Below are 14268 nucleotides of genomic sequence, written 5' to 3'. Positions count from 1 at the left end.
ATATATGACGATTCCATTGACTTTAAATAGTGTTTTATTGACAGTGAATTGTCGATAAATTTTACTGGCTGTAAATAGTTAATAAATTTTATCGACAGAATCTAATATCAAAGTTCATGCTCATGATATTGCGCGTACATTTATTGCGCATAATTCTATAATTATAATGTATCGATACTTTAATTATGCGAGACGTGTCTTTCGAAAATATGCTTGATTCTTTTTTTTTAGCACGATTTTATTTATATTCAGTCTTTTTTGTAAATTAACGACGTGAAATTTGACAGATGACTGGATTAAAACCTATGTTGCTTAAGATTTATCGTACTTTTGTACGATATTTCTCGCAATTTTTCGTTTCTTCGTTCTTCAGGTGTAATTCGAAGAAGCTTAAATATTAATCGTTCCTAATAAATATGTTATGTTTTAATATTTAAAATTATTCTTGCAAAACTTGTTATATTTAAATTATTTTTGTAAAACTTATTATAATACTACCAGTGCGATATTATAAAAGAGATGCAAAGTCGCAATTTAATTGTCGAGTTTGCATTGTCTCGAAACATTGTTTCTTTCAGAAAACTATTCTCCGAATTTATCATAAATGTATATTTCTTCTTTCTTATTTGTGAATAAATCTCATTTAAAAACTCTTTTCTGAGAGCATGTCAGGTGACACATACATCACATGTTTCCCCAAATTTCCTTTTTTATTGATTATATACTTTTTATTTTATTGACATTTTATGTATCTTGATGTTTTTTCCCTTTCATTTTCTGCATGCACAAGATTCCACTAGCTGTAGTGAAATTCTGAAGGTAAGAATCTAATTTTTATAAGATTCATAAAACTGACGAATATTTTTATATATATTTATCAGTATATAATATTTTTATAAGAACATAACGATGCTTTAGATTTAATTAAATGTATCTAATTTGTTGTTAAAAACAATTTTTATTAAAAATGACTATATAATACGAGTAATTTTGAATGATTATAAACGCATTTTTTTACTTATTTTTATTATTTTGTATTGCACAAAAAAATTGAATTAATATTAATATCTTACAATTAATAATAGCTAACACAATCCCACTTTTAGGTTCTCGTAACTTGTCGGGAAATCGTGATGATTTCTATGACGAGTTGGACTTTTTACTTGATGGACGTGGTCGGCCCATTCAGGAGGATCCTTATGAAGACGATTTCGTGATTACTCATAGACGTTTCAAAGAACGTGCGGCCGCTGCGTTTGAGGAGGATATGGCGGAATTGAGACGCAAGCGACGAGACATGCAGGTTAAATTAAACAAAAGAATGAGTCAATAATTGCAGAATATTAAGAATCAAATCCGATTAAAAAAAAAGCTATTAATAAAACATATTATAAATGATTAATTTATTATAATTTAAGTTATAATATCAAAATTATATAAATTACAAATGCACTTTATAATTCGCACATAATTTGCATATAATTCAGTCGAATAAAATTTCCATATCAGCTGTTCTTATGAATGTTTTTATCTGGCACTTGTTGCAGGATCGCATCTTCGATGTGATCGATTTGAACGCTGAAATAGAGAAGGCCAAGAATACTCTAGAGGCTGCCGACATCGTGTTCCAGAGACACGCGACAAAATTCGACAACCAGGACGATGACGAGCAAACGATGTCATTGTCGCAGAAACTCGATAGAACGCGCAAGATCGCAAATGTTGAGCTGGAGAAGCCCAAGACCTTCCTGTTGAAATTGCCCAAGATGCCGGTCGATGAGCCGGAAACTATTCAGCCCCCCGTCCCGGCAGGAAGACAATACAGGATCAACTCATTAATTGATACAAACGAAATTGATGATCCACGAGAGGTTCTCGCGATGCAACCGATGAAGCGAAGATTTTTGCAGAGAAAGAAAAGCGTCTCGTTTTAAGGTTCGAAAAAGCTTATCTGTCTGGCCAATGCTATTACGGTGTGTGAAAATCTATTAATATATTTCAAGATTTTTTAATTTAGAGAATTTTTTTCTTTCTAGACTATTAGATTACCTGTGTAATTAATGATTGAATTAAAATTTTGTCTTTTCAAATCTAAATTATTTGAAAACTAGAACGAAAAATATACTTTTACTTTATCGATCACATTTTTTAGAATTAGTTCCTGAAAATATCCTTCTTCATTTTTAATCGATTTTTCATTCAAAAGTACTCATATTTTTTTACAGGACAAATCTATTTCAGATTAATAAAAAAATATGTCTTTAATATATTTTCTAATAAATCTGGATCTAATAAATCTAGATCTAAAATATTCGACTTTTCATCAACGTTATCGTAAAGCACCTCCGAAATTCCGAAAAATTTTTAATAATTAAGTTCTTATAACATTTTGCTTATAATTATTAATATATAATTGTTAATTTTGTTCGTTTATCTTTTTGATGATTATTCTTCTTTTATTTCTTGAAATATGTAATGATATGATATTCTTTGCAAACAGATTCTCACATATGTATTTTAATAGAGAAATAGTTTACGCGTATTTATAATAAATATTAAGTATTAAATAAATTAATCCTTTTCTTTTTTCCTCAATACTTCTTTACAAATAAAAAAATTAAATTAAAAATTAAATTAAATTATTAATTAGTTAATAAAATATTCTCTAAAAAAGAAAACACATGTCATGAAAATATCCATTCGAAAAGTTTTTGAACTATTAAAATGATATTTAAAAATAAAACTATATAATGCTAACTTTTAATGGTATGCCAAGTAAGTATACAAACATATATCATTTCAGCTGCAATAATCAGACGTTGCATTGCTGATTTTATCAATACTGCCAATCACATTTGAATTACAATATTATTTATCTCACTAGTTTATACAAAACATCTAATAAAAATTATCTAGTTGCAAACAAGAAACACAATAGAGACAATTAGAAAGACACACGTCAAAAAGTGAATATTAATGAAGATCTTGAGAGATTGTGTATATATGAACGGATATGTGAAATTTCATTTGTCTTTAATAGTTGCCTTTTGACTGCTTTTAACAGCGGTCTGCGAATTCACAGAATCTTCTGGTATTTCAGACTATAATAAGCACGAGTATGATAACTGTAGTGTCTGCCTGTGAATGTCATATTAGTGATGTACTTCATGTCACTCGATCGCTTGAAGCTCTTGTCTATGTTCTTTTGATCGTAGGTCCTTATAGCTCTTTCTGCCCATTCCTGAGCCCTGGGCAGCTCGCGATGTATACCTTTCTGCTTCGAATTAAGATAATCGATCACGTCGTCGTAATAGTTCTTCCTGTTAGAAAGAAAAGGTCATTTCGAGATTGAGAAATAATTTCGAGATTACAAACAATCTTCATTCATTATTGTGAGTTCAATATTTTATAACGTAATTTCACAATTATAAATTTATGATGCTTTGTTTTATATATATATATATATATACTATGTATAGAAAATTTGTATTAAATTTAACACATTTTACATTTTACGTGCCTCAAACGAGCCATTCAAATTTGTGTTTATTTCTCATAAATATATTAGAAGATAAAAATTATTTAAAAAGTTAAAACACAAACAAAAGTAATACTGACACAATTTATAAACACAAACAAAACATGGAAGCATATTTTTTCTGAGATTGAAAAATTAACCTTTTGTGATATGTTAAATTAATATATATTTTATTCAATCATTTTTAAATTTACATTTTAAAACACATTATTTATTCACCTATTTAGACAGTCTTCTGTCTCAAGATATTTAAAATAAAAAAATTATTTAAATTAAAAAAAAGCTCGGTTTAAGCTCGGTTTTTGGTAAACAAAAAAAATTTCTTCCGTCAAAGATTGCACACTATTTTTTAACGATCTGATTAATTTTATATTAACCTCTATATTTTTTGTACAATTGTATTAATCAGCAATTAAAACGTCTTAAATTATGTATTTTCGTATCTTACCTATAATCGTAAAGATACGCGTAATTAAGAAACAGTGGTCGAACCCAATGATGATTGTAATGTGGCGGCTCAAGCTTTAATAATTTCAAGACAGATTTCTCAGTAGTCTCAGCAGGCGTACCTTCCGCCACACTCTCGGCTTGCGGAGCGGGTTCCTCGATGTCCCATGGTGCAGCTTCTTCGTCCGTCCACATTGTAATCTCGTTTTATATATATATATAATATGTACTCACTTCGATAATGAACCTACAAACAATTACGTGTTGCGTATCATTATTAATTATAAATATTATTGTAAATTACGGATTCAATTTATATCAATTCGTTGAATTAAAAAAACATTTGGTTATTTTCATTTTCATGTGTATCAAAATGTATTATTTTAATACAAAACAATGATTAAAAGAAGTCATCTAGTCATCTAGTCGACTTATTTTTATGCAAGTTGAATTGCTTACAATTTAGTTTTAAAGTAAATTAACATATACACTTAATAATAATAACTACATTTGAATCAAATTTGATACATTTCTTCAGTTAAAGTGTCTAACTTTATTGTTTTACAATTAATTAAAATAACAATATACTGAGTAGAAACAAAGGCGATCTATGGAAATGATTAAAAAATGACTTAACTTGAATAAAATTTGACATTACGAATTTAAATTGGCTTGATAAGTAATTAAAAAGTATCCCTTCATTTTCTTTTATCTATTTCATATCTGTTTTCTTTTAAATTTATAACATCAATTTATTTTTCGCTTCCGTTACTTTCTTAAACTGCGAGAGCGTAATCAAACATTAATTTAATTTTCGATAGGATTTATTTACTCGATTGAGTATATACATATATCGTGTAAAGAAACGGGTCATCACAAGACACAACAAACCATTTGGCTGAGGTATCAATTAACTTGAGGTATTTGTGGCGAAACAAAATGCCATACAATTTACAAACTGTGCTCAAATGTCTTGATGGCTTATATAAAATACTCATTCAAAATAAAATACTTATTCTGTGCATCAAGAAATAAGACAGTATGAAATAATCACGATTATGAAGCAATATTTATAACTATCGTTTTTATTGCATTTTGATGGGATTATAATTTCTTTTAGCAGATGAAATAGAATATAAACGACCACTATTAAATTTGTGATGTAAAATTATACACGATTTTGTGTATAATTTATTGTCATTTTTAATCATTCCAGGAAAGCCTCCTATTTAATGTTATTTTAAGTTAACTAAAATAATAAAATTAAATAATTTAAATAATTTAATTCATACAAAAGATATATCTATTAAATTGATTTATATATAAGTTTGATCACCTATTATTTATAAAATGAATGTCAAATGGACATTATTTTAAAATTAAACAATTCAATACTAGGAATGGATGGATTGATGAGACATGGTTGGCTTTTTTAATCACACGATTTGTTAAAATAATATATTTTGACCCATGGAAATAGAAACTAACGAAACATTATTTAACTCAAAGAATTAGTTTAATTATAATATTTAACAATGAATGACGTAAAGTCGAAAATCTCATGTTCAAAGCAGACAATCTGTAAAAAATCTAGAAATGTCGATATTGTTGATTTCACTACACAGGTGATTCTATAAAAGCACGAATAATGAAAGGAAATCTCTCGATTTCACTGTGAAAATTATTGTTCATTATTCTCCACCGATGATGCAGTCTCCGAGGGTGCGATACGGTACCTTCTTTGGTTTCACACTCGCGCGTACTGCAAAAAAAAATGCCCGACCCTTCTACACGCCGCGGGCTCGTCTCGTCACTCCCCATGGACCCTGTCTTGTTTCGCTTTTATTTTAGCAAGATCTGCACCCCGCTCCCTTCGAAGGTGCGCTCTTGTTGTGGCAAGGAGGGGATGATTTGGCACGATCGGCGACGATTAGCGTTGCGACAATTTCTTTCTCCATCTCTCTCTTTCTTAACTCGTGTATATGTGTACATATACATGTGGCGATTAGCTCACAATATAATCGCGCCTCGACACTGTCCTCGCGCCACTTCATGAACACGCTTATTGACATTGAAAAGCAAAGAAAGACACCTTTAGCCAAGAGAATGAGAACACCAGGCATATCAGAATTGAGTTTACGACCAAGTAAAATTAAAGTTATATAAATTAAGTATATTTTATATGAAATAAAAATTATAAAAATTATAATGTCATAGAAGGTATCCTGATTGCTTTAATTAATTAATTGTCTATCATAAGCTACATTTCGTCGCTCTTATTCAATTGATCGATTTTATAACGTCATGAAAACTTAAATGTACGCAGCGAAAGTTTATTGTTCAACACGTGGTTAATTATTGCTATTTATAAACGAATTATTTTGGTCCAATTAAAGATCTGTGCATGGAATGATACGTTATAATTATTCAGCAACAACATTGACACCATACCCTGGTTTACTTACTATAAATCATGCGATTGTAACAGAATGAAACAATTAGATACGTGCGAACATGAGATGTATTATATTTGCGACAATACACCTGGATAAATTTAATGTTTTATATGAAAATGTATAGATACAATTTAAGGAAATTTCTTATAAAATTATTTATTTTATTACAACTATCCTATTATTGATAAAAGGTAAAATTTTAAAATTTTGTTATACATTAGATTTTATTGTGATGTGTTTGAAGAATTCATTAAACATAAAATCATCAAGTAAAGAATTATTTAAATAATTATTTAAATGATAAATTATTATTCAATTATTTCTTAATTATTGTAATTTAAGAATAACTGATATATTTTATTCGGTTATATATGTACAATATTTGTGAAAAAGAGTAGAGAGAATTGAAATAGGTGTCTTCGACAGCTTCAAAATATCGTCAAAGTTATCCGAGGAATATGAGTCATCAAGAGTAATAAGCAGTGATGCACATTGGAGTTCGGAAATGCCAACGATTTTTCTCTTTCACTCGTTCAGATCTTCTCGATTTTATCTGTCTTTCTTGTCTTCATTTAAAGCGAGAAGGATAGAGCGAATGAGGAGAAAAATCGTTGATATACTCAGCAAACGAGAATGAATTGAAATGAATTGAAATGGATTCAGATTTTCAGAAATATTGATTTACGAATGTTAAAATGCTTTTCAATCCTGAATGCATTTATATATAGGAATTGCATGGAGCATATCTCTATAAATTTGTCCTTTTAATCTAAAAATATTTTTTTTCTGTACACAACACACACAGTGTGAATACTGTTCAATTCAAAATTTTGAATAGGAAATGCAGTTTTTCAATCCAATTGCATTCAATTGAATCTAATTGAATTCAATTGAATCCGCAATTAAATCCAAAAAAAGTATTCGCTATTTAAAATACGCATTCGAATAGAAAAAAATTTCAATTCATTTTAATCCATTCTCGTTTGTTGGATATATCCAAATCCCAATATACAATATACATTACTAACTATACATTTACACAGTTCGATTTATGTCAAAGTTGTAACATCAATTTTATGAAAATGGCCAATCACCTTCTATTCTTGAAAGGAACAGTTGGCCAATTGGCCAATTTCATACATTGATGTTAAATTTTGTAAATCGAATCGTTTAAGACCTTATTGCGCCCTGCGCAATAGAAGAAATAAGGAATTAGAAATAAAGAATAAACGATTCTAATCTATCAGAAATCGAATACATCGGAATACACGGAATACAGTTTCTAATAAGTTAAAATTGTTTATTCTTTATTTCTAATTCCTTATTCCTTCTATTGTGCGCTTAAACATAGTCACTTGCTTACAGTTTTTTACACTTTTTACACTTAAAATGAGATAGATATATATTTGGCGCTGAAAAGAGAGAAAGCAAGATGTTGAGTGTAAAAAGTGTAAGCAAGTCGAACAAGATCTACTGGTAACAGGAGAACGATGAACTATTGTATGAGCGATATCCAATAATCTTTTCGCGTTGCTTGCACTTCTTACACTCAATATTTTCGCTTTTTCTCTTTTTAAGGCTAAATATATGTCTATCTCATTTAAAATGAAAAAATATTTGAGGATTTCATGCAACAGACCCACAGAGAGCTTTGTTTTGCATTGTGAGAAAAAGCAGAGCTTTTATTGGATTTTTTATTGCTCATTACTCATCATTCATCACGTCTAATGTGCAATACGCGACATACGACACTATCCAATAGACATATAGTTCTTCTGGAAACGTAATATGTTAATTGGATACCATGCGTCGCATGTTGCCGTATCGTTATACTGTTTACACCGTGCGAATATCTAACTATTGAGATTCGTTCAGGAAATCTGAGTATTGATAGAATGAGATAAACTCTGGGTGCACCTCAGAGTGATATAGACGAAGGAGTTTTTGAACGCCTTGGGTGATGCAATTGGGTGAACATCGATTAAGATTAAGAAAAGGCATAAAAGTAAGATTAATTGTTGTTACAATCACGAAAAAGAGATCGTATTTGTTCTAGAAATCAATTGTATATTGAACGTAGTGACCTAAAAACTTTTCAATAATTGTGTAACTTAATTTTACTTTTATCAGACACGTAATTTTATAGTGCGAAATGCGCATTGCGCATGCGGGGCGACTTTTACCCAACTGAAAAGTAGGTTGACGATAGAATGAAGTTAGAGTGATCTAACTCGTTTCTGAACGCTTTGGATAAATTATACCTGAAGTTTCTGAACGTCTGAGGTGCACACTAAAGCACTCTAGAGTTACCTAGGCGTAATTTCTGAACGCACCTCTGTGCGTTCGAAGTTCAGTTATGTTCACATTGTTCGCAAATTTTTCAAATCTCAATACCGGGTGACGGGCATGTGTTTTATGATTGGTTATGTTATGATGACTATGATAAAATAGGACTATGATAGAATAGGCATGCGATACACGAGATTGCAACTCAACGTTGTAATTAATGATAATTATAAATTGACAGTTACGAATAGGATATATGTTGAATTATATATTCTGAATTAGCGTTAATGGTCGTTAATCACAATGCTGCCAGTAACGATATTCCAGCGGGTTTTACCTGCTAAAACAGCGCCCTGCTTGAGTCGTTTGTTATTCTTAAATCAGGTGAACAACTACTCTGACTCCACTACCACGAAAAACGACAGTAGCAATACATCGAATATCAGCGAATCACAAAATGAATGTGCTGCGAGCGATGTCGAATCTTCTTTGGGTGAGGAGAACGTTTCTCGCCTTTTGAAGGAAGCTGCCACTTATAGCGATGTCAAGGATACAAATTGGACAACGAGTCCTTATCCGGCCGGTGCTCCTACCTCAGTCGAGGAAGAAGTTGTTAAACCGAAGATTGATCCATTAGACACTTGCATTGTGCTCTTTCCAGGACAGGGTACCATAAAAGTTGGTATGGTTCAGAAATATTTGCGCTTTCCACAGGCGAGAGAATTGTTCGAGATAGCCAACGAGATTCTGAGATACAATCTATTAGAACTCTGCCTAAAAGGTCCACAGGAGAAACTAAATCAGACTTGCTTTAATCAGCCGGCCACAGTGGTGAATTCATTGGCTGCACTGGAGCAACTCCGTGAGGAAAGGCCCAGGGTATTCGAAACATGTAAAGCAGCCGTGGGCTATAGTGTAGGGGAACTGACTGCCCTGATCTTCTCAGGCGCTTTATCCTTCGAGAACGGTCTCAGATTGGTCTCTGTGAGAGGCGCTGCGATGCAGTACGCTTCTAACAAATGTCCTCAAGGAATGTTATCGGTCCAGTGTTCTCCACAAGCTTCAGTATCACAGGCATGCAAGGATGCTGAGAAATGGGTACAAGATTGTGGTATAGAGATACCAGTTTGTCAGTAAGAATCATTTCAACTATTCCTGTACTAAGCTTTGTCTAGATCAAGAAATTTTCTCATCGACAATCTAAATAATAAAAATATAGCAAACAAACCATTTTGTTGGTGGGTAACAATTTTAATGATTCTTTGAAAAAACTTTGGCATATGAGATTCTAGATTCTTTAAGATAGAATTCTGTAAGATAGAAAAATTTTATAAATATCTATATTTGAAATCTATCTATATTTGAATATACATATATTTTTTGAAATGCATTGGTATATATCGAGTATTTTGATATTTATATAAATATCATATTTTTTAATCCTGTGAAAATATCACAACTCTGAAATAAAACTCTGTATTAAAGTTGCAGTGTTTGAATTTTGAAAAAATCATGATATAGTTCTAAAGAATTTCAATAACTATTATTTTTATTATGGATTTGTATCCAACATATTATGTTCGACATTGTCATTTCTTTTTCTATTTATATTCATATATTGACAATATTAATTATTGATATTCTTTCAAATTTTATTGCTTAGAGATCAAAAACATAAACTTGTAAGCAAACTGGATGCTTTTCAGCAACATGAAATGTAACACAGTAAATCATTACTGTTGCATCAATTCTTGCTATTTGCCAATGTTAAACAAAGATGAAGTGATTATTATGTCTCTTATTGGGAAACACCTATCTAATCTATCTATCATTTGATATTATCTACATTTTTACTTTTATTATTTGTCGACAACTATGTATCCAATAAAATGTATCATACAAATATATCCCATAATTTCCTGAATTTAAAATTGAATTTTATTGAATACATTGTCGATTTCTAACACTGTTCTGTTTGATCTGGACAAGGCTTTATATACGCCTATTATATAATATTACATTCATTGTAATGAAATTTAATTATTAATTTTTTTAATTTGAGGTAATTTATAATAAACATATATATAGAAATATGGTGTTAGATATTATGAAAAGAATGATTGTAGGGTGGCAGTATATTTGTATACTCAATCGAAGATCTTGGCTGGGAATACTCAAGCTCTTGAATACATAGAAAAGAACGCGAAGAAGTACGGACTTTTCAAGTTAACTAGACTGCCGGTATCGGGTGCTTTCCACACAAGATTGATGGAACCAGCGCTCAAGTCTTTCGGCAAGATGCTCCACACGTTAGAATTCGACGATTTCAGATGTCACGTCTATTCCAATTACAAGGCGTATCCGTATGGCAATACGGCATTAATTAAGAAATATTTGCCGAAACAAATTATATCGTCTGTGAAATGGGAGCAGTGCATGCAGCTGCTATACAACAGACCCCCGGGAACTGCTTTCCCGCGAACCTTTGATGTAGGATCAGGAGGAAGAATGTCAACGATCTTGAAATTAATTAATTCAAAGGCACACGAACATTGTATAGCCGTCTGAGTACTTTTATATTTCTTGATAATACCAAAAAGAAATCTGAACATTTGACATTATTTTGTACATACTTGTTGATTAGCTTTATTATTCTAACTGTCTGTGACATGAGAAAATAAAGAGGATCAAAGTTATATTAGATACAAAAAATGTATATTGTAATGTATATGTATATGACCTGCGTCTATTGGTACATCCATTGAATTTGTTTTCAACTTTTTTATGGAGGCACTAGTACTTGCCGTTTCGCGCTTAATCATACAACGATTCAGAAGTTTTCTCCTTTTCGATCGAGTTGCGCGTCCTTTTATTTCTCGCGAATCTTTCTTATCAATTGACGTATGCTTCATTGTTCAAATTGAATATTGGAAGATGCAAAGCATACTGTGATACAAACATCAACTGCAAATGTTACAACTTCAAACATTTCAATCTGAAGAAGGTTGCTAGTGAAAATAATTGGTAAATATATGTATAGACATGTTCATATATCATATATTTTTTCTTCATAAATAATTTATTGAAACAATTTAATTTCGGCCGAAATCGAAAACTAAATATTTTATTGGTGTCAATTTTGGCCAAAAAATATATAAGTATTTCTTCTTCATAAAAACATCATAATTTAATTATTGAAACAATAATTACACTTATTAAAATTAATATTTATGAAAAAGAACTATATGGTTTTAGTTAGAATTATGATATAATGTGAATGTTTGTTTTCAGTTTCGGTCAGAAATTCTAGAAATAATTCGAATATCCACTTGAAACTTTTTGCACATTAATTATAAGTCTTCAAATTATATTTTAAAATTTATAAAAAAATTTTGATTCTTTTGGAAATTTCAAAGTATTTCCCCTTAAATAATGTATTATGATCATTTTAATAAATTGAAGATTGCAAGATTTAAATTTTATTAGAATTTAATCCAACCAATTAGAACAAAGTGGATTACGATAAAGTTTGTGATTGGAGTTAAAGTCTAATCTCTAATTGGCAATCCTGAATCTCCATACTCTAGTAAAACTAAGTATAAAATGTAAAAGTTACTAGATTTTACGTTGCGATAATTTTTATCTTCTTTTCCAATTTAATAACATTTAGTGATTCATATTTTTTAACTGTCATATTATGAATAATTTTTATTGTGCATATATTACTATAGAAAAATATATAAAAAAGAAATATAAAATAAAGTTATAGAGTATTCCTAGTGAATATTTGTTAATTGGAAATCATCTATAAATAGGTTTGTTCGCGTTGCTTGCACTTTTAGCACCGACATCTTCGCTTTCTTTCTTTTTAAGGCAAAATATGTATATCTATTTCATTTTAAGTGCAAAATTATTTGGAGTGCAAAATTATTTCATGCAACGTGAACAGACCTAATGTCTATACAATCACCGCCGAATAATCGTACGCCTTTCTTGTTAAATTGAGTTAGCGGCGTTCATTTCCGTTAATTTCCGTTTTCGGCTCAAATCGGAGCACGTGTGTAGCCTTTCTTTTCGCTTTCGGAGTTCAAGAATATAAAGCATATAGTAGTCGTTATTTCAGAAATTGCGCCGTATTTTTTCAGTAATTGTCATCAGATAGATATTTAAATATGGAAAACGAGACGAAAGAAGAGACAAAAGAAGAAACAAAGGAAGAGATAAAGGAAGAAATAAAGGAAGAAATAAAGGAAGAGGTAAAGGAAGAGGTAAAAGGTGGCAATAATCACTTAAACGGTGATTCTGCCGCCGAGACCAACGAGATCACAGAGACTATCGTCGAGGTTAGCGACACGCCGCCTGTTGACGCCATCGACGAAAAAGCAGAGCAAGAGACAAAAGAGAACGGAAAAGATGTGGAAGAACCATCTGAAGTTCTTTTGGCAAAGATTAAGACACAAGTAGAGGTATATATTTCGTATTTTGTGTTCATGCGCGCGAAAAGGAACAGTTTATTCTTCTTTTTTTTTACATTAAATTTGAATCACGTCTCAGTAGTTTTGAATTATAACAATTACCCAAACAAGTAATAAATGTATGCTATATTTTTTAAAATCAAGGACATGGAGTGAGAGTCAGAATCGAATCTCGCAGATTACGAATCAATCGTTCTCATACGAGATCACTATGCGGTATAGCTCTAGTTTTCATTTCTTTTTATAATACTTTGATAATATAAAGATGTAGAAAAATTGCTTATTGAGGAAACAAAGAATTCTTTTTATTTGGTGACGCAAATCTATGCAAGTCAGTTTGTCTTGTTAGAGAAAACAAGACAATCTTGAGGTATGAAAAAACAACAAGCAAAGTTTTTGCCTATTGCCTATTGTTTTTCCATACCTCAAGATTGAATTTCTTAGTTCATCTTTCTTGATTTTCTTTTCACACTGAAAAGAAAAAAGATGAACTGTGTAAAAAAATCAATCCAAGCGTTCTTAAGGCTAAGTCCATAACCTTGCTTTAAGAAGCCATAAGCTGTAAGGGCAAGAATTGTCGTAACATTTACTTAGACTTAAATTGTAGACATAAGTAACGCACAAACTTTCACGTATGACGTACTTATTGCTGTGTCTCTAAGAGACATCAATAAATCATATGTCATATGCCAAAGCTTGTGCATTACTTATGTCTACAACTTAAGTCTCTAAGTAAGTGTTACGACAATTCTTGTGCTCAGACCTTAAGTTGTAAATGATAAGTGATAATATATTGGCAGAACTTATGCTTTTAAGCTGTAGAATTGGGTTTCGCTCAATTTGTTTAAGTCTAACGATTAAAGCCCAAAGACTGCGCAAAAACAGTTTAAAGACAGAAATTATTGTCACTTAAAATTTTAATAAAAAGCTGATTTATAATCTTAAGACAATGTCTTATGACTTAAGTCTTATGTCTTTAGTAACACACAAGAATTATTTTATGGCTCATGTGATGGCCATTCTACAATAAGCCATTAATCATAAATCAGAAATTAGAAGTTGTAGT

The 14268-nt window shown here is 30.7% G+C and overlaps 4 protein-coding genes across 4 annotated transcripts in view; 3 read left to right on the top strand and 1 right to left on the bottom strand.

The window, feature by feature from the left end:
* The first annotated feature begins 665 nt into the window (after positions 1 to 665).
* LOC105624732 lies at positions 666 to 2316 on the top strand. Its single transcript, XM_012206086.1, has 3 exons — positions 666 to 672; positions 1107 to 1303; positions 1548 to 2316. The coding sequence occupies exons 1-3, from the start codon at positions 666 to 668 to the stop codon at positions 1932 to 1934; spliced, it is 591 nt and encodes a 196-aa protein (XP_012061476.1). The 3' UTR covers positions 1935 to 2316.
* Positions 2317 to 3076: 760 nt separating this feature from the next.
* On the bottom strand, positions 3077 to 4180 carry LOC105624710 (flightin). Its single transcript, XM_012206063.1, has 2 exons — positions 3987 to 4180; positions 3077 to 3320 (listed from the first exon to the last, which is right to left on the bottom strand). The coding sequence occupies exons 1-2, from the start codon at positions 4178 to 4180 to the stop codon at positions 3077 to 3079; spliced, it is 438 nt and encodes a 145-aa protein (XP_012061453.1).
* Positions 4181 to 9030: 4850 nt separating this feature from the next.
* On the top strand, positions 9031 to 11295 carry LOC105624709 (probable malonyl-CoA-acyl carrier protein transacylase, mitochondrial). The gene is made up of 2 exons (XM_012206062.1): positions 9031 to 9860; positions 10854 to 11295. Exons 1-2 carry the CDS (start codon positions 9031 to 9033, stop codon positions 11293 to 11295), a joined length of 1272 nt encoding a protein of 423 aa, XP_012061452.1.
* A 1604-nt stretch (positions 11296 to 12899) lies between these two features.
* Positions 12900 to 14268, top strand: part of LOC105624731 (probable inactive protein kinase DDB_G0270444) — a 3990-nt gene continuing 2621 nt past the window's right edge. The window contains exon 1 of the mRNA XM_012206085.1: positions 12900 to 13204. Coding sequence (XP_012061475.1) covers positions 12900 to 13204 — 305 coding nt within the window. The remainder of the gene's footprint in view (positions 13205 to 14268) is intronic.

The sequence above is a fragment of the Atta cephalotes genome (assembly GCF_000143395.1).
Source record: "Atta cephalotes unplaced genomic scaffold scaffold00086, whole genome shotgun sequence".
Lineage (NCBI taxonomy): Eukaryota > Metazoa > Arthropoda > Insecta > Hymenoptera > Formicidae > Atta > Atta cephalotes.
Note: the sequence above shows the minus strand (reverse complement) of the source record. Positions and strands in the feature narration are given on the sequence as shown.